The sequence below is a fragment of the Motacilla alba genome, chromosome 11 (assembly GCF_015832195.1).
Source record: "Motacilla alba alba isolate MOTALB_02 chromosome 11, Motacilla_alba_V1.0_pri, whole genome shotgun sequence".
Classification (NCBI taxonomy): Eukaryota; Metazoa; Chordata; class Aves; order Passeriformes; family Motacillidae; genus Motacilla; species Motacilla alba.
This window is the reverse complement of record NC_052026.1, coordinates 8,479,011-8,506,015: the sequence shown is the minus strand read 5'-3', so window position 1 is coordinate 8,506,015 and position 27,005 is coordinate 8,479,011. Positions and strand designations below refer to the sequence as shown.

Here is a 27,005-nt window from a genome sequence, read left to right as displayed (position 1 = left end):
ATACACGACTGGACTCTCATGATGGCCCATCACGTGCTGGGCTGAGGATGCTTGGAAACACAATTCCTAACGCGCTGCTTGGGGCACAGTAAATGAACTGCTGGATGCGCCTTGTTCTCACACAGCAGTAAAGGCTCCGTGAAACGAACAAACCCTCTCTAAATGGGAGAGGAAACTGACGGAGTGTTTATTTTGAGTAATTTCATTCATAACTTGGCACCAAGCGCTCCGTGAGATGACAAGTTCAGATTTTTCTAGAAGCTGCCTTCCCAGCGGGCAACTCTAGGTCCTGCTAAATTTAACACCTTGGGAGATGCAGAGTAAAGTAACTCTCCCTCGCAGCTCTGCACAAACAGGCAGCGGAGGGGTGTGCGTGTGTGTGCGAGTGTGTGAGTGTGTGTGTCAAAAACCGCCCGCGACTTTCCCCGCGGCCGCTGAGCCCTTCGCGCTCGGGGGGGATTTCAGTGCCCCCGCCCCGGCGCAGACCCCGGGCGGCGCGGCGCGGCCGGTGTGCGGGGGCTGCGCTCTGCGGGCCGGGCCGCGGGCTCAGCGCCGGCCGGGCCGGGCCGGGCCCGACCCGACGGGGCGGGGGGGAGGGGGGGCGGCGGCTCCGCGCGGCCGCGAGTCCGGTCCGCGGCGGCGGTCCGCGTTTTGCGGGCGGCCGCTGTATTTCCCGGGCCGTCCATGGCTCGGTGCTGTTGGCTCTCTCTCCGTCTGATCGGCGCAGGCTGCGCGGGGCTCCCTACGGGATCAGAGCGCTCCCCCGCCGGGACTCCACTCCTCACATCCTCCTGCTGGGACTCAGCTACATTTCCAGCCAAGCCTGGCTTTATTATGTGTGTCTGCACTGCAGCCCCAGCAGCAAGATCAGGAGGAGGAAAAGGAGCCAGGACAAAGAAAAGAGAGGGAGGCTGGCGAGAGCTAAAGAAAATAAAAACCCAGGGCAGCAGCGGCAGCAGCGGCAGCAATGAAGGCAGGAGCGGTGCCACCTTCCAGCGAATAACCCATGGAGGCAGCTAGCGGCCCCGGCATCGATGCAAAGAAGCACTTACCTTGTTCCGCGAAGTGCGTGCGTGCAGGGGAAGGCGGCGGCGAGCGCGGCCGGCCGCGGGGAGCCCACCCGCCCGCCCGCCCAGCTCCAGCTCCGCGCCGCGCACGGCCGGCCGCGCCGCGCCGGGGACACGGGGCGGCCGCCCCTCGGCCCCCGCCGCCAGCATAAAAAAGGACTCGTCGCCCTCCCCGGTCAGCGGCGGGGGCGAGGAAGGGAGAGGCAGCCGGGGGCGAGCGGGCAGAGAGGGAGGGAGGGGGCCGAGCGCGGCCGAGGGAGGATTTAGGAAAATCGCAACAAGGTCGCACCCCCGGAGCGCCCCGGATTGCCGGGGCCGGAGCTCCTCGTGGGTTTAGACACTGAGTTCTCGCCGCGCGCCCTCCCCCATCCCATAGCCAGGGATCCCGCACAGGGCTCTGCTGCTTTTTTTTTTTTGCCTTTTTTTTTTTTTCTCCTTTTAAAAAAAATTTATTATTCCGAAAGTGCGAGCCGGACTGAGCCGCAGGGCGCCTGCAAACTTTAAAGAGAACAAAAAGGCGGGTGGGGGCGCGGGCCGGGCTCGCTTTGCGTCGGTAGAATTTGCACATCCAAGGGGGGGGGAGGGAAGGAAGGAACAAAAAACCCCAAAAAAGCAAAAAACCCAAACAAACAAACAAACAAAAACCAATAAGGAAAAAATATTGCAACTGTTGCGCCCGCGATTTTTCTTCTTTTTTCTTTCTTTTTTTTTTTTTTAATTTTTTTTTTTCCCCGGGGGAAGGTGCCCGAGGGGGTGGAAAGAGGAGTTGAACTTGCCGCATTGCAACAGGCGAAAGAAGTGAGAAAATCAAATAATCGATCCCGCTGCTGCCGCTTCGCCTCGCAAAGTTTGGAGGTGCGGGGGGCGGGGGGGCGAGAGAGAAGGCAGGGAGAGGAAGAGAAGGAAGGGACAGGAGGAAGACGAGGAGGAGAAGGACGAGCCACGGCACCCGGACATGTCCAGGAGGAAGCAAGCCAAGCCCCGCTCGGTGAAAGGTAAGGCATCCTCCGCCGGCCCCCGCCGCCGCCGCCCGGCCCCGGGCAGCCGCCGCCGCCTCCGCCGCCGCGACGCGGCCAATCAGGGCCGGGGCCCGGCTTGGCGGGGATTGCGAATCCCCCCCCGGTACGGGCTCGTGGTGGCGGAGACCCCCCCGGAACCGACGGCGTGTCCCTACGCGGGGCATCCGCCCGCCGCCGTCCGTTCCGGGGTTGTGTGGGTACCGCGGTGCCGGCCGAGGCTCGCCGGCGACACGTGTCGCGATAATTGATGAAAGAAGACGGTGGCATCGCTGAGGCGGGGAGGGAGGAAAGTTTCGCGGTGATGCTCGGGTGCGATGGCGCATCGGCAGGCCGAGGAAGGGAGGAATGAGCTCACTCGTGTTTTAGCCAGTTAGCCCGAAATTAATATTCCTTTATGATTGGGAATAGTAGCGCCGTCTGTTTGCTCCTTCTGTCCAATGCGCGTAAGGGTGGTGAAAGAAGGGGAGAATTAAACCCGATTTGATAGATAGAGGTTAAGAATTTGCTTGGGCTTGAAGAAACAATGGCCAAATTTAGTAACGGCTTTATGAGTAAAGGTTAGACATTAAACTCTGCGTATTCTTCTCCATGCCCAGCGAAGTGGTGCTTAAAATCTCCTGTTTACCTCCGTAAGAAAACAGCTGCTGGAGAAACGTAAAGGGAGGGCCGGGACCAGCCCCGCGCCGTGCTGCACGCATTGCCAGCTTTTTGACTTTTAAGTGAATGGGTGCGAGAGAGAAAGCGTGATTCCCGAAGCCTTTCGCTCCCAGCCACGAGGAGCTTAGCTGATGTTGGGGAAGGTTTTATTGTGCTCTGCACAAAGCAGAAGTCGCAAACTCAGTGGACCGGAGGCTTTGTTGTAGAAGCACAAAAGGATCAGAACTTTGGATGCCCAGAAGATGAAACAAAAAGTCCAAAGCTTTTGTAATTAAATAACTCATAAGTGGACAAAATTAGTGTGCAGTTAATCGACCTGCTAAAGAACAAATTGAAACCCCATCCAGAGCCATTTTATATTATTTGTGAAGTAGCCATTCTTTAACAGATGATTGCAGTGTAAGTTGTATGTGCTTCAAATCAAGTTTTTGTAAAGTCGGTCCTTCGTCTTTGTACAAACCCCTTAATAATTTTTCCCCAAACTAAGAGCACCTTTTAGCATTGTGCTGTGAGGCAGGTTTGCAGCGTGGCATTGTGACCCTCCGCAATCCCGGACAGTCTGCTAAAGGAGCTGCTTCAGTAATTGGTATATGAATGTTACAGTCTCTGGGCAGAAGAAAGGGCAGAGATAGAGCTATTTCTAGGGGATGCTCTGAAGTACATTGTTTGAAACTAAAAGAATCGCAGTTTGAGAACAGTGGAGCAGGCCTTGGGTCATGACTTCTCTTAGATGAGAGGATCAAATTTAGTGGCCAGGCCTCTGGAGTTTAAAATATTTTCCTGTGCTAAAGTGTCACATTTAACATTCAGGAAATAGTTCTATGCCAGTGCAAACAGTGCTTGCTCTAGAAGCTCAGTCAGTAAGCCTTGACATCTTGTGACATACAATGTTAGATATTTACTATTTATTACTCTCTTGTTTTCTTCCTCATTACTTTTAGGCTGCACTATCTCTTGCAAGTGGTTGATACTTTATAATGAAATTTTGACTCTAATTCTGATACAGAATTGATAACTATTTACATGATCACTTTTTATGAATTAAAGTGGGTAGCTTACTGGCAAGTCATAGCTGAGAAACATTATCTCTGTAATGCAGAAAAATCTAGAAGGTCTTTGCAACAGTGAGCTGGGTGAAGCCCAGTTTTTAAAGATTCTAAATATTTCTGAGGTCTCTAGCCACAAAAAATTGTTTCCAGCTTCAGCAAAAACTGGATGTAAATTACAGGTCTTAGTTTGAGCTGCCTAACAGGGAGTCTAAGAATGAGCTGAATCTGGGTGAAATTCTGGATAATAGGAGGCAGCTCATATGAGCATGTAGAATAAAGAAATTCTTCATTTCTTTCTATTCACCCATATCTTCTGCTTGTAAAAAGTCCGTTGTATACATTTTGTGGTCTAGGGAGCTGGCAACCCAGTAGATTGCCACAGTACACGTTTCCATGGAAATAATTGAGATGTAATAAATAAAGGCACTCTGAGGTCATAGGTTTCCCAATTCAACTGAGAAGAAAACAAGCATAAATTACGTGGATATATGTATGGCATTTAGGAGTTAAAATAATTTAACATTTTTCTCTTTTCCATCTTTATTTCACTTTGTATAGCAGCTTTGCTGTTTATTAACCACTACGAGATTTGTGTATCCTTTTTCATTCAGAAAGATTATGCACTAAAATAGGATCAGTCTGTGCCTGTGATGAAAGGGATTATTCTGCATGCAAAAAGCAAGTTGCCTGCTCTTTAAGTGGGAGCAGTGCTGACTTTAAAGAAGTGATTGACTTTGACAGAAGTATCGAATGTTGACAAGTCTTAGATGCGCGTTATTGCAAATGAAGTGATAGCAAACCCAGAGTGGATGCCAGCACAGCTGCAGGTCAGGTGGCCCCTGTGCTGTATTATGAGGTCTCAGGTTCAGCCTGGCAGAAACTTTCAGTAATTCCTGCAGCTGTAACTCCAGCAGTAGCCCTGGGCTTCCCCCTGACATGGGATTTATGATTTGCAATACAATTCACTGATTTGTTTTGACCATTAGTTTGTGCAAACTTGAAGATACTAACCTTCTAGCTGGTGGTTGGGGGCAATGCTGGCTTAAAGGAAGGTGGTTTCACATCAGCGAGAATGGAATAAAAGTGTGAGTTTGAGTCTCTGCTGGTTTACAAAATAAACACTTTGGGGACAGTGTGGTGGTAGCAGTGATGGAGTAAAATACTTTCTGAAGCTTTACTTCACATCACAGGTGAAGCCCATGAAAGTAGTTTTCCTCAGTACAGACTCTTGCCCTGTTGCCAGTAACCTCAGCTGCTGAGAGCTTTTTCAGTTCTCTGTAAGGAAGAGTTATACCTTACTCAGTGTTGTTAAAACCACGTGGACCTGAACCCCAGAACATAACACAGCTGTCAGTGTCAAAGCACTCTGTCTCGTCCCCCATCACAGCTGATGGGCACTGATATTAACACAGATGTCCTTAAAAGTTTGTTTGGTGCTGGCTGCTGCAGGGAGTGGGGGGCACCCGGGCCACTCGGGAGGCTGAGGAGGGCAGGTCTTCCTTCTTCCCCTTGGTCAAACTGCAGCTTCCCATGCTTGGAGGTGGTTCTAGACGGTGCCGTGCTGAGATGCGGGTACCAGCAACCCGTGGATTTCCAGTCCCATGTAATGGCAATCGAGGCATTACTGGGCTGCTCTTTGTGGGACTGGGCTCGCACTGACACAAGGTTTTAAGCATCAGATGCACTTTGGCTGCTGAATTTGACAGTTCTGCAAATTGCTGTCAGCTTGCGGGGGTATTCTGTGCATAAACGTGCTAGTTGGTAATCAAACTGTTTTGCAAAAGAATGCACTAATTAACTCTAGATTTGTTATCCTACTTGAAGTTGCAGAATTGCTGTCATATTTTTTTGCTTTCTGTTGGCAAAAAATGCTGATAGAAACTTTTGATTCACACCCTACCTGCCTCATTTGTGTCAGTCAAGAAGAGAAAAGGGGGGTTGCTCATTACTTCGTTATCTGCAAAGTAAATAAAAATACTTCAACCATTTGCTGAGTTCCAATTAGTTGATTGCTATGAATGATCTTCTTTAAAGGAATGCTGTTTTACCTATCTGCTCATACAAAGGTTTGATTTTGAATGTCTTGTGAAAAGGATTCTCTTTGTCTTGATTGATGTCAAGAATAAAAGCATGATGGTAATATCCCTTTGAAAGCTATTGTATTGTCAGCTCTGGCTGACAGCAGGAGGCCCTCCTAGTGCTATAGATTAGCGCTGTGAAAACACTGACATTTTCTTTGTTATATTGCTGTTGTTCTGCTTGCAAAGTCAATTATACAATGTTGGAGCTCAGTTACAGAGTTGACTGTGGAAGTAACAATGTCTTTCATACTTGTCTTAAAGATATAATTTTCCTTTTTTCCCAGTTGATAAAGAAGAACCTGAAGGTACTGGAACAGTACATTCTACAAATTAAATTTTGACAAGTATAATCATAATTGCCAAATACAAGAGACTTGTGCGATTATCCTTTAATTTTACAGTTCATTCAAGTTTCGGTGGAATTTTATTGATACAGTGAAAGCAGCAGCTAAAATTGATAAAACTCATATCAAATAAGATTACGCTCTTGATTGTTCTTTATCAAGTGTAGCTTTTGGGGGATTAGGAATAATTGGAGATGTTGGTGTTTCATTGTGGGGCTGGTGCCCTGAGAGTGTTTGAATCCATGCAGTATTCCGAGCACTGCCTTCAGGGATTAGCCTGCAGTTTTTAATTTTTGCCTGTGTATTTTGCTACAAGCCTAGCAGCGTTCTCCTCTGAACTCCACAAGTCCCATTTTCCTGCCTTTCTCTCCCTCTGGTATGCTCTCCTGGACGGGATCTGGGTGGTATTTAACTGGTTTTACTGATTGAAACTCCTGCCTGTGTGCAAACACCTTTTAATTGCGGCCTGTTCCCATTGGTCTCAGTGAATATAACGAATAAACATGGCCAAAAATTGAAAAGAGTGGGAAAGGTAACACAAAACATTTAAATATAAATGGGAAGAAAATAGAAATCTCATCTTTTTAGTGATGCTAATCTAAAGCCATTGAAGAAGAACAACTACCATTGTACAGCTCTTGGAGAATTCTTCCTATGTTTTTCTTCAAAAATATTTGTGTACAATCAGTGCAAGTTAAAGAACATCATTCACTGCTGAATTGCTTCAGATGACACATGCAAAAAAAAAATCAGAGACGTCTTGTAGGACGTTAATTGTAGGATTTCTAAATTACTTTTATAAACTAATAGAGTAACAAAAGATTCTACAGTTACCAGTAATTTGTCAGGATTTATTTTGTTTTTCTTCAATAATTGAAAATTAATGTCTTGAAGTGAAAGCAGATGTTCATGCCATCCTCTGAATTGGATATAAAAATGATGTTTTGTAGATGCGTTAAGCTTGTGTAAATACAGATTTTCTTATCATAGATGTGGCTTTGGCTTGGTTTTATCTATTGTTTGGTGCCAAATTAACTTTTAGGTTAAACATGGGTAAGTGGTTTAAGCTTGGTTAAATTAACTAAATTGAATACTTGAGGTGGTACCCAGTGATCAATTACTACAATAAACATTTTAAAACCCGACCTCACCTGCTGGCTTTGTGAATGATGAGACTTTCTCACACTGTAGAATTAATATTTACTTCTATTTGATAGGTGCATTTGTAATTGTTTACTTGGATATTTTTATTGAATTGGTTAATTTTTATCTTGCTTTCAATTTCCAATTTGTGAAATCAGTTTTAGATGATTGCAACATTTGAAAAATTCAAACCACATTTTTTTGGAAAAAGAAATAATCTCTTGGTCTCATGCATCATATGTATTATAATATTCTCTTACACAAAAGATTATTAATTACCCACAATAATTGAACTGTCTTATAAAATGCCTATATCAGGTCCTCATCACTCCATCAATGTTCTCCGTAAATGCCTCTGAAAAAGCATGGCTATTATATTCCCTTGTATCCTAGGAAATGTGCTGGAGAAATGAAATACTACTCATATAAAACCTATTAGAGACTCCTGCTAAATCTTGACTGACAAATGGTGGTGGAGGGGAGGGCCTGGCTTTGGTGCGTGCGTTGGTGGACACGGACTCAGCGAGTGCAGGTGGGAGCTGCAGCCAAGTGAGGACCAGCTCTGAGCTCTGTGTACATTTATTCCACATGTTTTAGAGCCCAGAAGCAGATTCTCATGCATTTTCTTTCCTGATGTCCATTAGTAAATGGAGAGAAGCTGGTTCCTTTTTCTCTTAGACAAATAAGGTGATGGGAATTTCAAGTACTACATCTTCTTGGCAGCACCTAGATGTACATATATGTGCAGCAGTGAATTAGGGTGGCTTGTTGGAGTCACGTTATTCTGGGGAGTAGAAGGATGAGCAGGGACTAAATGGTCTCTTGTGACATTTCCAGCTACAGAAGGCTCAGGCTTCCACCTCTTGCAATGGCTTGTTTTCAAAAATGTAAACAAAGGGACCTGATGGTCTTGGAAGCTGGGTGCTGCCATTTGGAACGGGCTCACAGATCTCCCTGTGGTACCGTGGGTTGGTGGATGGCGTTAGCTTTCCCCAGAATGACTTCAGGTAGCGCTGCAATACCCATCTGAATCTAGCCATAAGTACCTTCATTATATTGTTTGCACTTGCTTAGAAAGAAAACCTTTTCCTTCCTAGCCACAGATTAGGCAACAGAAAGACCAATTTGTAGAGCTTGTAAATGCCACTTGTTAATCATATGCAGTACAATTATTAATTTTTTCCCTCTTTCCCCTTGGATGTATTAAGTCAACTTTTTAGCTTTTTTATGTAATTGAAATTTGCCCTTTTGTTACCTGGGCATGAATTATTTTTGAAATGTTGTCATTACCCGCCCTGCTGTGAGGTTTATCTCTTCTGTTCATCCTAATTAAATAAAACATACTGTTGTTTGCTGGTCTCGTGTTGAACTGAATTACCTGCCTGAAGGCTCGCTGGTGTCGGGCTCGCTTCTTGTTGCAGCAGCAGCCGTTGACTAACACATTTACTTTTAGATTTTCATTTCAAAGGGCTCAGTTTGTGCAGTGTGACAGGTGAACGGTGAATGCTTTACAGGACTTTCAAGAGCTGAACAAACAGCAAAGGACTTATTGCTACTGCAGCCGCGTGGCAAGTACAAATGTAAGGCAGCCTTTGTGGCAGAGAAGTGTTTCCTTTGCTGCACAGAGGCCACTCAGGAGACCTGAAGGGCTCACTTGGGTATGCTGGGGGTGAAATAATCTCAGTCGTGATCTCATTTAAACCCACCCTACCTGTGTGTTCTCCTGGGCAATTTCTAGTAGGGTTGATCTCGTCTCTCTTTGTAGCATCACCCGCAGTCATGTTCTCCTTGAGTCTGGCACTGATAACGAAGGCTGCTTCAGAAGTGTAACAGTTGGAGTTTCTTTACACAGAAGTTATTTCTAGTTGATATTAGAGAACGTAAACAATGCATTCAGGTTTTAAAGCAAAGCAGAGGGAAAGATCCCTGCTTGTAGAGAAACAGTTTGTTTAAGCCTCTGATAGCACTGCAGAAAATGCATGGCTCACTAGTGAAATCCTGTTATGAGTAAAAGTACAAGAATTAACAAGTCGCTGTACTCCGGTCTCTGTTGGCTCCTGCTAGGCTCTGGAGGTTTGGTCAAATGTGGCCTAATTCTGCTTTCCAAATATTAAAAAAATTACACAGAGGGCAAAAAGACAAGTTCTTAATATGCATATCCTGGGAAAATCCTAAACCAGTATTTTTACCCCCTCCAGTCCCAAGGCTAATCAAAATTCCTTTGTTTCCACATCTACCATTAAAATATATGCCTCCCTTGGTTGCCTGCTGACTGTACAAGTTTAACCACTCAATCGATTGGACTCACAAAAGCTGTTACTGGTGTTACGTAGTATTTGCCTGCAGGTAATTTAGAGACTGGGGTGGGGGTCTAGGCACCCTTCACCAGGTACTTAAATTTGCAGCTCTGTTCATTTCTTGATGATCCTCACCTGGCTGAGATGAGATTTTTTCTGGGTTATTACTGGGGCAGGTTAGCCCAGCATCTACCTGCTGATGGCTGGAACTTGCTTCACATGGTGGGCAGCTGAGTGGTAATGAGGATGAGAAGTCTGTTAGTGAAGACAGACTCCTCATGTGCTCTAAAAAGGGAGTGGTGCAATGTAGAGGTGGAGTACTTTGCTGGGTATGCAGCTGGTTTCACTGTCTTTAGTGTGAATACATTTTCCCCCACCCCGATAGCAATTGGAACTGGGTGGTATGCTTAAGTGTAAGTCTAAGCTCTCTGAGTAGCTCTGTTAATTGAGGTTTGTGTTGAAAGACTGAGTAGGCTATCAGCTGTAGGGTGAAGCTCTCTGTTGCTTTTGTGGCAATGTTTCTTACAGGCTTTGGTGGGGGTTGGATTTCAGTCTTGTTCCTTACACTGCAATTGAAAGAGCAGGGGCAGTAAAGAGATTTGATGGGAATGGTCTTTCAGGATCTAATGCTGGAGAGAGTGTCTCCTGCTCCTTCTGCTGACTCTGAGATTGCTGCTGGGAGGATTTCCAGGGGAGCACTGGGAAGGTTCAGGGTGCAGAAGATGCAGCAGGGCAGCTGTGGGAGCTCCTAGATGGCACTGGGGAGACCCAAGAGACCTGGGTTGTGTTTAGCATCTGTCACTGTAAGCAGGTACAGATTTACATGAGAGAAAGTGACTGTGATTCTGCATTCTTTCAATTTCATGTCTAAAAAAAATGGAAAGCTAGAAGGAGTTAGCCTTCTACTGTGTTTTTTCTCTAACTTCATACTTTGGGAAGTGCTAAACAGAGAGAGAAATAAAACAGGGAAAGCAGGAAATCTGTTGCTGCAATTTGAGTATGGAGGGTGCTTGATGATTAGGTGCATAGCTTTGGCACAGGGGTTGGCTTACCTGGAGTGGTACCTATGTTATTTTAAATTTTAAATCTAAGGACTGAGAGAAGGAACAGATCTGAAAAGTGACTCCAGCTCCATGGAAAAGTGTGTGATTATGCATAAGCAGAAAAAGAACCACTAGACATGCAAATGACCTAAACAAAACAGCTTTTCTGCTCTTACTAGACAGTGACAGCACTTTCCTGCCTGGAGGAGTGCATTTGTTGTGCTATATAGTTATTTTCTGCTTAATATAGAGACATTTGAGGACAAGTGTGATTGCAGTCATCAGTTCTTGGTGTTTCAACTATTTTAGGATCATGGCAGTATCTGAACTTGGCCTGTGAGGACTCACAATTGTTCAGGGTTTTGTACAGAAGGGGAGATCAGGTTGGTAACTGGAAAAAGTACACTTTCAACACTTACTGTGTGAATATACATAAATACATACAGTATATGATGTGTGTTCATGGGTAAAAGAAAGAGAAAGCTTAGAGGAATAGGTAATATCTTTTGCTGGGCCAACTAAAATGGTTCCAAAATGCAAGGAAGTTTTTCTGATGTACAAGCCTGCCTGCTGTGCTGATAAAAGCAGCAGCTTTCTCACTATTTTGCTTGATAGGTAAATGTAGCTTTGTTTTAATTTACTTATTCAAGCTATTACTCAGATTTCTGTTGCTCCATTAGATTACTCACACGAGTAAAGAGATACTGGATTATATAGTAATGCCAAGCTTATGTATTATTTATTGCTGAATTCTGTGGATGCATTTTGGTTGGGTAATTTGCTCATGGCCTCCTTTATTTCTAGGAAAATGGCATGCCTTGCCCTTTGTAATTTCTTTGCTTTTACTGACCAGACTGTTCCCCCAGAGGGCATGTGGGATGTGGCAGAGTACTGAAAATACCGGGGTGGGGAAGTAGAGAAGGAGGGCTGTGTGTGAATTGCACCTTATTTATGTTTATACTAGAATCATGTAGAAAAAAATGGTGTGTTTCTGGCAGGGATACGTTGTGGGGAATGTAGTAGGCAACTCTGGCTGCCAAAGTTGTTGCCTCAAAGATTTTTTTTCTTTTTTTTTAAAGATGAAGTGCTTTGGTCTGATTCTGAGCATACTTGAAGAGTATGGTACAATGCATTATGAGCAGTTTTAAAATGAAACTCTGAGTGTTTGCCTTTGGCTCTTGAGTATTGCCCAACGCTTGTATATGAGTCCATTGACCTGATGCCTATAATTTCAAGGGTGTTTATTTTTCCTGCTTGATAACAGATAAGTGGTATTTGTTTTAGAACTCCAATTTTATTTACTTTGATTACTATTTCTGGTATCAAACACTTAACAGAGAGCTTCTTTTTTCATTCTTCTCAATATAAGTAAATTCAGTAATAAGCCTGAACATAAAGGTGAGGGTCTGAAAACCCCCACCCGGAGAGATGCTTGGCAGAGGCGTGCTGTGCCTGGTTGCAGTGCCCCGAGGGTGCTGTGGAGGGGGAGCTGCCGGCCCTGCCTGCAGAGCTGCCAGGCTGCACCGCCGGGTGTCCCTGGCTGCAGCAGGAGCTGCTCAGGGGCCTGGGGGCACAAGCCCCCTGCAATTGGCAGAAGGATGCTGTGTTGGTGGTGGGGCTGTTGGTGTTATGCAGGCAGATTGCTCACAAATGGGGTTTGCTGGCTGCTCTGACATGCACCAGGAATTCTCCCAAAGACAAAATGCATATTTTCATAAAGAGGTATCCGAGTTATGATTTTCCCCCTTGCCAGTGGGTCTGTATTCAAAACGTGGATCCAAAGAAAGTGCATAGAAAAATGAGCTTTTAATTTGTCACCTGCTGCTGTACCACCCTGTCCTCCTTGAGATGCCAAGTTGTAAATGAGGTTTTTGTATCCCCACACATGGCCATCCAAGAAACGTTCTTTCTGTCGTAGCAGTCAGTGGCACAGCTGAAGACATCAGACTAGTGGCTTAAAACCTGCTGCTGTCTGATTGGCATGAGCAAAGTCAATGTGGTGCAAAACTTGATCAAACGAAAAAGCAGGTAGAGAAATTGCTGTCTTCAGTGGCTTTGGAGGTCCTGGCTGCTTTTAGCAGAGCAGGGGCTGCTAAAACCTTTCTGTCCCACAGTGTTAAGGTAAAAGGAAGCAAAATTGTTTGTTTATGCTGTCCCTTAGACTGCCGTTGGAAAACTCCCTTCAAATGAACCTTAGAAAATGCAATATTGTTTCTTTCTGCAGGTCTTCTTTGGGAGAATAGTGTCTTGCCTGGCTGCAAGTGCTCTCTTCCACCCTGCCTGTTTGTCTAAGCACTGGGGGTGGTGCACATGCCAGCTGTAAATTCTTGTCTCCTAGCAAACCTCAAACCACCTAATAAAAACATTGCTTGAGGTAGCCACCAATAACTCGATTTTTAATTTATGCACAGATTATGATGGTTTCAAGGGAAAATAGCCCAACTGTGGGACAGGCAGGGAAATTGCCATGATGATTCCTTCATATCTGTAGCCTAAGAAAATGTCGGTGAAGTCCCTCTAGCAGCTTTGTCTCCCTTCCTATAGCATCCATTCCACTGTGGAGCTTGGGAAACATGAAGATTTCCTCCCCAAGTTGCAGCCTCTTTACTTGTTTTTCCTCCTTTGAATCTTTGATGGTTTAGCTCCTTGCAGTTAGGGAGAACATGGCCACAACCCTGGAGGTGCCAGGGAAGGAAAATGGCAGTGCCTGCTGGGTAGTGAGCCCAGAGTCCAGCCTCAGCCACTGCTCAGCCCATGGTGGGAGCTGCTGAGGCCCTGGCAGGGAAGGGATATGGTAATCCTGCTCTTTTGGGAAGCTGAAGGCAGTTGGCCCCTTTATTAGAGGGAATTTATCTGCTTCTCTGTCCTTCTTACTGTCCGTTGGTGGCTTGACTTGATTTTCTTTTATTGGCACATCCCAACAAGTTTGTTTTTTTCTGAAGATTTTCTTGATTTGGTGTTGCCGTGTTGGAAAAACACACACCAGCCCCTGGATTAAATACAGCCTGCAAACTGGCATATGTTAAACACGCTGCTCTGGAACGGAGCATGGAGGTGAACCCTGGCTGGTTCGAGGCTGCAGGTAGCTTACACTCTGCCTGTGAAACTGCTTTTTGCCTCTTGGCTGCCTGGCCCAGTCCATCAGCTGTGCCCACTGCTGCTCCAGGTGAGGGCAGATCTGATGGGGTTAGTTCTCCTTCTGTTTCTGGATCCTTGTCCTGCTGCCTTCCTGGCTTCCTTCAGAGCTGATTTGACCTACCAGCTCACCAGAAAAGAAACCCTGTAGCTCTCTGCTGGCCAAGCCTAGTCTGGGGTGCGCAGGGCAAGCCTCCTCCTTATCAGTGTTGGAGTTCCTCTGCTCTGGGTCACACCTTTGTGGGAAGAGCCTCAGCTGGGGGGCTGGCCCGTGGCCCCTTGCGTGGGAAGTGGGTGTGCATGTGTATCTGCGGGGGGCTGATAGGCAGGTGGTGAGCCCCCTGAGAATGTGCCCGGCAATGATGGCCGTGGAAGCAAGTGCTCAAATCCATAGTGAAGCACAGGGTGCAAAGGAGTACAGCCTGAAAAAGTTCACTGGAAGTTATGAAGAGTAGACTCAAGTTGTACAAGTGCTTGGTGCTCTCTGCCATTCCTGGCACAACGATATGTCCTAGCAGAGGTGTGAGCTGGGGAGTGCTTGGTGCTGAGTCCCTGCAGTGGCTGGATGCTGCTCCTCATCCCTCTCTGGATGGGGGCCCAGCCAAGCAGGCAGCTGTGCTCTGAAAGGAGAGCAAAGCAGAGAAGGGCAGAGCTCCTGCTGTGGGGCAGGGAGAAGGCACCTGGACCAGCGGCATCTTTCCGCTCCTGTGCTGGGGAATTGCTGGCAGCAGCCTTGTGTGAGGCAGCATTGCTGGGGAACAATTTTCTTCTCTATTCTAACATAGTAGAAATAATGCCACTAAGAAATTAGGTTATGTATCTCAAGGGAAAGGGAGATTTGTTATTCTGCTTTTAGCTTGCACCATAGACTGTGTCACCATGGGGCCTGCACCACCAAGTGGGTGCTTGTGCTAATCCTGGCGCTTAAATGCCAGACAGTTCTTTGTCAGAGGCTGGTCTGTCTCCTGTGCTTGGGTGACAGGAGATGCTATGGTAAATTCCAGCTCTTTTGGCTGTTTTATAGTCTGTTTTCTTAGGGGCAAATTTTGACTACGGTTGACTGAAATGGCACCATGTCCCATGAATGTCCTGCCTGGGCTAGCTCTCGTTCCTGGGCTTATAATGTCACAGTGGCTTTGTGGAGGACAATGCCTCTGCTGCCCAAAGCACCTGGTGTCCTTGGGCCCACGAAGCTGGTGGCCAGCCTGGCCTCTCGAGTTGCAGCAGTGCCTTGTGCTTGCTTGTGTTCTTACTGGGATAATTTCTGATGCAGCAAATTTTGATGGCTTTCCCTGTTAGGAAGGATCCCCCCTCCCCCTACCTTCCTCCCCCCTTCCCCCCCATTTGCTTATTTTTAGTCACATGAAGAAAAAGAATTGGTTGTTTGCCAAGGAGAAAAGCCAACAAACAAAAACCCCAAAGCAACCACAACATTGTACCTTTCCTTGCTTTTAAAAAACATTTCCTTGTAAGTGTAACTAATGATGTGGGTTTTTAGTAGAAGCCTGTGATTCAGTGTTAAACCAATAGCACATCAAAGAATAAAAGAGACTGGTTTATTGTGCGTTTTCCTATTTAATATTAATCTTGTTCAGGTTTTGGAAAACTTTGTGGTGTGAAAACATGAAGAAATGTTGCCTCTTATAAAGGAATACAGGAGAATAAGGTCTTTAACTCAGCATGCTTGTGTAATAGCATTGGTTGAGCTGCTGTCTGGGCTCACAAACAACCTTACTTAAAAAAGGAAGGTTTACATTTTATAAATATTTCTGCCTCTCCTTCTCTTTCTTTTGCAATACCTAACATACACTGTCTGTTCTGCTGTTAACTCCCTGATGCAGAATTCCTAAGTTTGGGCTAATAGAAAATTTGGAGGATTCTTCATTATCTGAACCTCTTGAGAAATACCAAATATGTTCCAGTAATTGTGGTGTAGTACAACAGGGAGTCACACTGGCAGTTTGTTGGAAAGGGTTTTTCCTGTAGTTATGAAAACCATACAACTATTAAAATCCCCAAAACTGAAACCACTGGGATTACTCATATACTTACAGTTAAGCGCATGCCTAAAGGTAGATATATTCAGCATGGCATTTTTGACTGGCGTTTGATTCCTAGCTTGAGAATATGAGGAAAAAACCCAAACCATTCCTCAGTTGCTTCAGTCCTGTGCAGCCTTTTTATTCTGTATTTACCTGCTGGTGTATGCTGGGCTCTGCTTCATGACAGAAGCATCTGGGTTTGCTGTAAAGCAAATTATTGATAATAAAGAAAGAAAAGTTTGCAAAATAGTAAGATACTCCAGGCTATTATAAGAGACTTGGAGTCAGATTTTTCCCCTTCTGCTTCTGCCATGGCTCCTGGAAGAATGAGCATGTGTCAATTTTTTTTTCTCCCTCTCTCAATGTTTTCTGTCTCAGTAGTATGCAAAGAGGATGTAACATTTGTACCTTGGAGAGTAGAGTGAATTTATTAAACACTGAGATGCTGGATAGGTGAAAGTGAAATGTAACACCGATGTAATGGTTCAGGTCATAATATTTGGATTTGCCTTGTGATTTTCATTTTCCCTATTATAGATGATGATTTTCCTGTTAACTCTGTTGTATAAAATGGAAAGTGATGCTTGATCTCTAGTTCCAGTGTAGGGACTTCTTTCGTTGCTGTGCAGCCTTTACTGAGAAGGTGCTGGTTGCCTTGCTCTTCTGTCCACAAGGTAGCAATAGTTCCAGCTCTCTGTATTTCTCAGTTTCTCTCTTAAAAACTTTCTTCTCTGAAATATTTTGAATCTTTTATGTGACTTTCTCGTGGAAAGCATTGGCGTGTGCCTACAGGTGAACTGATATATCACCCTAAGCAGTTAGTTAGCCCACCTATTCTTCTTATGAAACATAATGCATTTTGCACCTATGAAACTGTCTAAGCAATTTGCTTTGAGCCAAAATTTGGAAATATGAAGGTTGTCGAGGGTAACTAATAAGAAAAATGTTTTTGTTACAGTTCTTTAAAGAAGATTCATTTGCACTAGTATCAATATGTGGGGGAATTTAATTTTAAAACCAGCCCCAGCCACTTTGTAGAAAAATATAATGCAGTACATAAACTCATTTTAGACACTACTTATTCTACTGTGTCCCATTAGTTTATGTTTACACAGTGCTTTGAAAATGTAAAGCGCTATATAAGTGCTTATTATTACTACATTATTATTATTCTCCTTCTTGAAAAAAGACCCTCTAGGGAGAGGGAGACTTGCTCTGCATTTCTTCCATAGTGCAGATCCCACAAGAAGTATACCCACTTGTTTTGGTTTGTACATTCTTCCCTCCCCATTTCCATGCTTTTGGAAAAAAAGTACTGTGTTTTAGAGATTAGAGCTTTTATTTAGTTTATGCTGGGTAGCTACAGCAATGAGAACATTATTTGAAGGCATATAAAAATCTTAAAATAGCTTTTTATTACACTCTGTGCAACAAAGTGAATCACCACCCTGGCATTGGCCCCTGTGGTTTGTGGGTGCTGGGGCCCCTTGCCCAGCCTGGGCACAAAGGGATAAGCAGGAGTCAGTGATGATGCCCTTTGCTGGGCTCCTTGTGATGTTCCTTCTTCCACAAAATCTTTCTTGGACCCTTGTGGGCCCATGGACAAAACTTGTGAGTGAAGGGAGTGCAGGAATGGTGCAACAGAACCTGAGAAGAATTTCCCTCCTGTAGAGAGGAAGCACTACAAGTTTTTCTGCAGTATCAGAACTGCTGTTTTTCCTTCCAACCTGTATCACTACAGGAGGACAAGATTTAAGTTACTTTAATCCCCTTTATTCCTTGCCTCATTATAATGAGAATGGCTTTTAGTGGGCAATATTAACCATCTGCATCCTGAAACTTGAGAGCAATTCTCTTTGCCTCTGTGTTATATATACTATGCTATCCCATGGTGGAGGCTGTAATCATGGCAGATGAAATTTGGAGTTATTTCTCCCTAGCAGAAATAACCCTAGGCTTGCATTGTCATAAGGTGGAGTAGCAGTAACCATAATCCTCCTTTAAGTACAGTGTGGAGCTTTCCACTCCACTCCTACTTTTACCTTTGTTCCACTGTGGTTGGGTGCTTTGGCCCCTGCCTGGCTTCATGTTGGGTTCCCTGCAGTGCAGCAGCTCTGCTTCCAGCATTCCAAGCCCATCTTTACAGTCAGCTCCATTTTGGGAAAAGGAACAGAGGAAAGGGAAAGAGTCCTTGAAAATGTGAAGGAGAGGATAGTCTGAGGATATTGTTTATTACACAGCATAACCTGACTTAGGTTTGTCACTGAATTTGGCCCTTGGTTATGTCACACATGTGGCCACTAAAAAATGAGGTTACAAGCAGCATTTCAGCCTGGTTTCCACCAGAAATGGGGTTTTACACATGGACCCTTTGCTGGTGGTCCACTCTGAGCTGCTGTCCCCAGGCAGTAGTAGAGGGTGCTGGGCAATGGTAGCTGTGGTCCCAAACCTCTACAAAGAACAGCAGGGTGAAGGAAGGAGGAAAGCTCCCCAAATCTGCTGAGAGAGCTTCAGCAAATGGTGAGCAGCTCGTACAGGCAAATGCACTGGGGGAGAGGCTGCAGTACGTGGGAGTGGGGATGTGGTGACAGGTTGGGCCAGTCCTGGTGGTGTTCAGAGCTCCCTTTCCTTTATTCACTTCAAGAGATAAATAGTTCAGCTGTGACTGACAACAGTTCCAGGCATTGTCTAAATTAAAACTGAAGTGTAAGTGCGCTCTGATAACTCACACCCATGTATTGTGTTAGTACTTGTTAATGGGTTCATCAGCCTTTTCTCTGCATGTCTCATGCTTTAGCTTCAGAGAGGAAAGCACTAGGCTGCAGGGGGGTGCAGGGATGGGATGAGGCTGGCATTGGCTGAGGGCACCAAGGGATGGGGGAAGCACTTTGTCCCTTAGTTTGCATCCCTCCTGAAGCTGCCAGTCCTGAAATAATGGCCCAGGAAATTGGCCATGGGCAAATTTTGCTGTGCTTAGTGCCCAGGGACTTGTCAGTGCTGGGGAAGTGGTGAGATGGATTGGCACAGGCTTGCATCCCAACCTACTTAATTTTTTTCTGAATAGCAATTAATTTGGAAGTGGAAAAGTATAAATTTTTATAGACTGAAAGCTTAAATTCAGAACGAAACCCACTTGGACACTGGATTGTTTGTTCAATTGATTGCAGATGAATGCTTAGAGACTGAGCCTGGGGCAGCAATAGGTATATGAACTTGATACGGTTAAAAAAAGACAAAAAATTTCTACAATTTCTTGCCTCTTTTCATTTGAGACTGACAAGTTTGTAGAAACCTTGTCAGTGAAAGCAGACTTGTTACTGAAACCTGGCTCCAGGTGATACCCAGCACAACCCCTGGGTAATGCAGGGCGCTTCCCATACCCCCAGAGTAGACACGGTGTGACTGGGAAAACTCCAGAAAGATCAAATGCACCTGCCTTAGCAATTTGCCTCAGCAAAGGTAGCTGCCTGCAATGGAAGTCCTCAGAACTGCATTCTCGTCAAGTTTCCTTGACAGAGCTCATCCCTTTCCCTCTGGGTGTCATTTTCTACTTGTGTTTTATTGACAAATGTAGAAATGACAAAATATAAATGAAGGTAGCAGTCATCAGCCTCACTGTGGCATAAATCAGGAGGTACAGGATTGGGGCCCAACCCTGGAGCAGTTCTGTGGGATGGGGTGGCTGTCACTGGTTCCTCTGTGTCCCCACCGCTCCCTGAAGGACAGGGGATGTCCCGGACTCCCCCGTGCACACCGCGTAAACGCTGAACGCAAGCAGGCACAAAGGTGCTCCAGAAACGCAACCGGTTTGTGTGGTGGCATGGGAGAGCGAGCGAATCCCGTCCGCTCCCCCAGAAACCGCAGCGCAGCTGCCCATTCCGGCCAGGCTCGGCCCCACGCGTCCGTGCCCGGGGGCCGCTGGGCAGCGGGCTGGCTCCCGGGCCGTCCCCCGCGGAGCGCGGCACGCACAGCCCGGGGCCGGGCAGATGGCTCCCTCCCGGCCGCGGGGCCCCGCTCTTCTGGGAGCGAGCCCCGCTGAGACTGCAACAACAGCAACCCGGGAGCCGGGCAGATGGTCTACTGCCGGCCGCCAGGATAATTGCATCAGCTGGTTACTCCTGCAGCCAGCGGAGCCTCCTATTTGTACCGCTCTGAAATGATCCTGATTTGTTTTCCTTCTTTTTTTTCCCCTTTCCACGCCTTGTTTAAATGTATGTAATTTTTGCGAGGGATGGGCTGAGGCCGGGGGGCGGCCATCTGCCAGAGGTGTCGGTGGTGGGGTCCGTCCGGCAGCCGTGCGCCCGCAGACACCCGACCGGACGGGGGGCACGGCCGCGGCCTCCTGCTCCTGCACCGCGTGTCGCTGGGGGCTCGAAGAGAAGAGCTGGACCAGCACGACCCTTCCCAGCCTTGGTGGTGCACTGCAGTCTCAGTCCGTGTGCAATACGTCTGCCAGCCTCCACCTAAATTGCTCCACATACCCGAGCTGCCGCTCCCTGGAGCACGCCAGCCCGAGGTCTGAATACTGCAGCAAACCCCCCGGGTCCCGGCTCGCTGCCTCCCCCTCCCTGGGTCGGCACCTCGGCGCTGCTGCGGCAGGAGGGCTGCCGAGATGTCCGCCGGCGCTGCTGGAGCGGCTCTGCAGCCCTGCTCGCTCGCCTGCCACCCTCGCTCCTCCTTTTGGGCTCTTGCTTCGCAGACAAAAGATCTGCCTCTTCTAATCGGGGACTCTTCTGTTCACAGGGATTGCTGACAGGTGTGGGCTCCGCTGACTTTCTAAGACGCAAAAAATTCATGTCGGTAGGCCAAGGGCCCCCGGAGATGGCTGATGTCCCTGTGTTGTGTTCCCAAGTGTCTCGGTGCTTCCGTGCATCTTGCTCCGGCTTCCGCGGGGTCGGGGCCAGGAACGATGGAGTAGCACCTGCTGTTTGCTCTGGTTTTAGCTCTCAGCATGGCACAGGTAGTTGCAGTAGTGCTGATCTCAAGTTGCTGCTGACCTGGAGGTCCTGTAATCCCTCATAGTAGTAGGATTAGATTTTTGTCCAGCCAGGTCCTCTTTTCCTTTTGCTTTTCATTTTTTTTCTACTTTTGCAATATTTTATGCCCCAGCTGACATACGTTCTGCCTCCTCCATTGACCTTTGCCTGGGTACTCCAGCTCCTAGGAAAGACTTGCCCTTCTTTTGGGAGAAGCTTGTCAACCTGGCCCTCCCCTCTATGCTGTCCTACCTGCCCCTTTGTCCTTTTTTTTTGTGCGTGCAAGATTGATTTTTGTTGCTCTGAGCCTGTGTCTGGGCCCCCCTGCTCTCATTAAGCAGACAAAATCTCTCACCTCACTTTCTAGGTGCACGACTGATTTCTGTGGGGGTAATTTTAAGTCTTTGGTTTGTATCCATCTATCGGACTTTCCACTGGCATTAAATGTGTGAAACTTGCTGAGTTCAACTGGATGCTGTGTAACAGTGCTAGTGCTGAGCTTCCCATTGATGTTTCAGAGAGGGGTGGGACATTAGGATGCACCAAAAGTTCTTAATGCACCTGATAATGTCCATCTTTACAGATGGAAAGGCACTGGCCAAACAACACAGCTTCATTTGCTGCAGCACTGTGGTGGGTTCAGCTAGCAATGGGGTGGTACCAGTATAAAAATGCTGTGTCCCAATTCTGTAAAAGTCCTTTATCTGCCATAAACTCCCAATATGCAGCTGCTGGTGTTAAACCAAATCTTTGCAAATCTCCTGTTGGGCTCTTCAGGATCAGTTCTTGTTTCTTGTTTTTTTCCTTAGAGTCTGTAGGTGTGCATAATTATATGTATGTTTGAAAGCTCTAACTATGCCTCATTTAAACTTCTGCAAGCATCTTTGTAAGGTCAATTAAATGACTACAGAAGAAAATTATCAAAAAATGAAACAAGGGAAATGTGCATTTACCCAGATGGGGCTTGCAAGCCAAGCAAAATGTTGTGTTAGCCCAACAAATAGGTTATTTAAGCAAAGTCCTACCAACACAAACATAGGAGAGTCAAGGCTAAGTGAGTTTTGGAGCAATACAGGATGTGACCCTCTCAAGTTCAGTTATCAGGATTGCACAGGTTGAGCAGATGGGCCTGATTTTAAGGTACACTTGAAAATACCATTGGAAGGATCCTGATAAAAGCACTCCAAGCTGAATTTTTCAAGTACTCCCCCCAAAATTCAGTTTGGGGTCTGAACTGCACCACTGGATTCTTTTATTTACTCAATTTACTTGAGTAGTGCCAAAGTCAGTAACAATGAGGTTGGTACAGCTCTAAGAGAGTGAGGATGTCGTGTTGCACCCTGAAGAAGGCCCAGGGGTGGGTGTTTTCTCCTATGGTTACACCTGTCCAACTCTGGGGAGGAAGCAGGCGTGAGTGGCTCTGCCCACCCACCCCTGGCCTGGCAGGGCTGTGACCTTGTTCCTGGCACAGTGTGGAGCAGCATCCAGCCCTGGGACAGGGACAGGCCCCAGCAGGAGCCAATACTGCAGGTGGGTGGATGCACTGAGGGCTTTGGAGAGGAAAAGCACTGATGCACTCACGGGCTTAGTGCTAGAACTGCATTTCAAGAACTGATTCTGCTGCACTGAATTAAATTTCTATTTAATTTCCATCGAAGTTAAAAGCAAAACTTCTAAGTAGCTGGATTGGGCCCAGTGTGCTCACAGTCCCTCTGCTGCTAATCAAAAGCAATACTCTGTTGCTAATTTGAGAAGAACTTTTTTTTTAAAGTAGTTTAAAACAAGAGGAAACTGTCACATCCTGAGTGATATCCTGTGTGCTACAGCAGTGTTCTTGCTGCTTAGTGATCAGAATTTCAGCTTAAGGGAATGAAATCCACTCCCTGTAAAAATTAATTTTCTTTGTGGAGATCTTATACTATTGCACAAGGTATTTTCTGATGGCAAAATGCAAATCTAAAATCTATATCCAAGTGAACAAAATGATTAATTAAATTAGCTGACTGGAGGAAATTCAGAGAACACTGAGTTGTTGATTTGATTTTAGTATATTCATTTTAATATGTGAGATTACATTTTTAATACTTGAAGTTATCAGTGTTTCACAGTGCTATTAATTGTTTCTCAAATTGTATATGTTCAAGACCACTAATTTTGTATCCAGTGCTGCCTGAGTGCTCATGTGCCTTCTGCCATCGAGTGCCCCCCACTCACAGGGAGCTGCAGTGCCCAGGCTGTCCAGTCCTGCCAGGCACCTTTGAGGGCTGCTACTTTTGATTTACATTTTTTGGCTTGGTGTTGTTCATGGAGAGTTTGGGCAAATGTCTGTCCTGGGCAGTCCTATTCCTGCCTGACCGGTGGCAGGGAGTTCAACACTGAGCCACAGCAGGGAATCTGAGCATCTTCTAGGGGATGGCAGCAAAATTCCTGCCTGTGCCACCCAGGAGCTGGGTGGTTGTTTTTCTTTTCTTTCTTTTCCTTTTTTTTTTTTTTTTTTTTCCTTAATTTTGGCAGCCATCTGCTGTGCCCAACTTCTTTGGCTTGGGGAGGTGAGACTGCTGATCCCCAAAGTGGCCAGGAGGGAAGAAAGTCAACAACTTGGTCCCCTGCCTGCCTGCAGGGGCAGTGGGGCTGGCAGGGTGGCTGGCCAGGTGGGCGCTGGTGGCACGTGGTGCCTTCTAGCTCTATACACCACAGGGAGAAAATCTGCCCAGCGCTCTCATTTGCTCATTCTTACGAGCTGTGAGTGGCCAAATAGACAGAGAAGGAACAAATGGGAGTTTTGGTATCTTGGCAAAATGCTCTGCAACCTACCAAACATGCCCTCTTTGCACCCCCAGAGCCAGAGAGAGGCCATCGTCAGCCTGCACTGCTCCTGTCCCACATGGCTCCTGGGTGTACAGCGCAGCACACCTTGGGATTACTTCCCCAGCACAAGTGAGCACATGAAACCAAAGGTGTCAATCCAAAAAATGCTGACCTGGCAGGTTTTAATGTGAGAGCAAGTATGTTTCACCCCTTAGTTGTGCTCAGAGCTGCTGGAGGCCTCTGTGCTGACTTTGGCTGTGACCAGGGGCCTGTGAGCGGCCTTCAGCATCTCTGAGTGAGCCCTGCCTGTGGAAAGAGAGGCAACAGCTGAAATTAATTTGGCTCTGCCCACAGCATCAGGGGGTGATTTACTCCCATCTTTAGTATTTGAAGTCAAACTTAATGAAGATGGATATGTTGCCTCCTCTCCTTAGTTATTTTATTGGCTTTTCAACCTGGGTATATCTGTTAAGGCGTATATTTGCATTGCTACCGGAAAGTTTGCAGTATAGTTAATTTTTCTAGTTTATATTTGATATTAAACTGCTACATAGCTTAAAACACCTGGAGAACACAAATCAATCTTTTAGAAATATGGCAAATAACATTTTTTATTAAGATAAAAAGATCATTAAAAGGGAAGAGGAAAGTGCTGTCCATGTTAATATAGATGTGGGTGAGTGTGTGTTAGCCCACAATAAACAATGCTCTGCATTAGCTGGGGTACAGGCATGGGTAGGTTTGGTGGATGCTAAGGATGTGGAGAAGGGAGGATGGTGAGCAGCCTGGCTTCCTGGTGGCTGTCCCCTGGCATCCCTGCTCATGCAGGCAGGGTCATACAGCTGCCCCTGCCTGGCACCACAGGGCCGGGCTCTTCTTGCAGCAGTCTGATTCCAGCATAGCAAGGACTACATGCTGGGGAGCAGGGAAAGGGGATTTCTGTCAGGTTACAAACATGCTGTTGGTTTGGGTACTTTGGTACTTTTAAATTTATTATTAATTCCTTGTTTCTATTAAGAGTTTAAATGTTTAGCAATGATAGGTGTTTAGTAACTTGAGACACTATTGCAGCTCTTGAAGGACAGTATTTCTGGTTTTGAAGCCTTCAGCTGTTGAAGCAGGATGATGTAGAAAAACTCATCTGCCCCAGGTGATTATCTTGCCTTGCCATCCCAGCTGTAAATTGGGGTGAAAATGATCCTTTGTCTATTTCAAATTTCTGCCTGGCAGGACCAATTGAGTATCTATAAACCATCTTATTGGAAAAGCCAACTGCAGCCAGGAAATTACTTTTACATTTTGAAAAGTATTTGTTGACAGTGTAAAAACTGATTGCTAAATAAAAAATTCTGAATAGATCCCCAAATCAGATGCTCTCACTAGGAAAAAAAAAGAGGTCGCAGGTATGTGTACAAACATACATAAACACATACATGTATTTATGCTGTGAATGTGTGCTAGCTCCTAAACCAAACCCCAAACTAGTTATGTTACCAGATGCCTGGTTGGAGACACCACTGAGCTGATACATATTACAAAAATACTGTTCTGGGTGGTTAGCACAAGAAATATCTGTGTTTGGGATAGGTTTAGCTGTTTTCTTAAGATATGGTGAAAATTATTGGTGAAAGCTTTGACATCTAATAATAGTTCACCCTTCCATGCAGGCGTATTCACTTTGGCTCTTGAACATCTGTCCTTTTCTCACCTCATGCTGGACTCACAGACAAAGGCTGTGAGTGTTATCCAGGAGTGATAATGTCCTGTGGGAGTGGGTAGAGGAAGGGATGCTATGAAGAATGTTTTTCTCCTTGGGTTTGTGTGTTTAAATGTAGATCACCAAGAGCTCTCTCAAAAAGTACCATTGTTCTCACTAGTAGGAGAATACAAGTTTCCCCCCCTCACAGTGCAGCCACTGTGCTGTGGATAAGTGAGGCTGGGTGGTCAGAAAGTGTATTTATAGCCAGCGTTTCCTGTTCTTGTCCAATATGCAAATGTTAGATTTAATTAAATGAGAAATAATTTTTATTCAGAACTATCTATGCCTCCAGAAACAGAAGAATTCCAGGATTAAGCTCATGATAAAACATGAATTATGGAGAGATTATTGTATTGGGGGTTTATTTATTTATTTTCTTTAGAAATGAATCTTATGTCAGACTGAGTATCTCTCAGCATTGTTTTCTGCTTCCCCTGCTCACTGGCATCCCTGGGCAGGACCTGCTCCTGCAGAGGAGCTGTGTCCCCAGGTAGCAGAGACCACCAGTGTCCTGTGGGGCGGTGGCACCTCTAGTGTCAACACCCTCTGCAAGCAGGAGGGCAGCACCACCCCTGCCAAAGATGTGCTTCCTCGTCCTCCTCACCGGTGCTTAGGAGAAGCTGAGAAGCTGAAATTGGCCTAATGAGGGTGGGCAAACAGGAACTGCTTCTGGGAAGCAGTAGGAGGATCCAGACTGATAAATGATTTCAACAGGATAAATACATCACTTTCTATCAGTCTCTTCTCATTTGGGAGTAGGTTCATCTTTTCTTCCCTTAGTTAAGCTCAATTAAGTGTAGAAAGACAAGATCCACCCTTTTTATCTTAAAAGTTGCAGAATAAAAAATTAGGCTGATAGGTGAGCTCTTATTTTTCCTGTCTGCCCTGGGGGATGTTTTCAGAAAATATTCATAATATATGTGTAATCTGCTTTCCAACTCTCTGGTAATTGATTTTACTTTTTCAGCTCTCAAATTTTATTAAATTTGAGTTTTTGTTCTCATTTCAGTCTACAGAAGTGCAAAAGACATTTTTGAAACTATATGCTTTCTGGCATTTGAAATGAAATATTTCCTATCCCTATTAGGTCAAAAATAAAATCATCTGACTTACATATGTGAATCAGACTCCAAGATTTAGGAAAACAGAGAGTGGCAGGAGGCAATGGCAGAAATTGTTGGAAACTAATTCCATGCTATGTATGTAATGTTAAATATTTTGTGAGCATGTGGATCCTATAGCTTGATCAAAGCTGTACATTATAGTCTGTGAATGAAGAGTTAATGTTAATAGCTGGGATAAAACATGTTTCTAGCTTTGCTCTTTTTCAACAATCAAGTGAAAATTCTCCTAATGTTTTATTACAGCAAGAGTTGTATGATATTTTTTCTCTCTTGTTAAATTTCTGTGATGTTTCCACCCTCTCCCCCAGTGGCAATGTTGAATCTTGTTTTATAAGAGAAGGATCATTACATATAATCAAGTAATTTAAACAAACGATCTCTTAGCTCAAGGAGACATATACTGTAATATAAACTTGCTGAAATGAAAAGCTGCTGTTCCAAGCCATCACACTGTATTTTTG

The 27,005-nt window shown here is 45.6% G+C and overlaps 1 protein-coding gene across 7 annotated transcripts in view; it reads left to right on the top strand.

Annotated features, from left to right (window-relative positions):
• Nucleotides 1-27,005, top strand: part of ZNF423 (zinc finger protein 423) — a 281,287-nt gene that overhangs the window by 54,541 nt on the left and 199,741 nt on the right. Inside the window, exon 1 of one of the 7 annotated variants that reach the window (XM_038148032.1) lies at nucleotides 1,945-2,062. The exons of 5 other annotated variants lie outside the window; for them this stretch is intronic. In XM_038148032.1, the coding sequence (XP_038003960.1) occupies nucleotides 2,023-2,062 (40 nt within the window). In that variant the 5' untranslated portion in view covers nucleotides 1,945-2,022. Of the gene's footprint in view, nucleotides 1-1,944; nucleotides 2,063-27,005 lie in introns of those variants that run through there. One more of the 7 variants, XM_038148033.1, reaches the window with a different exon arrangement.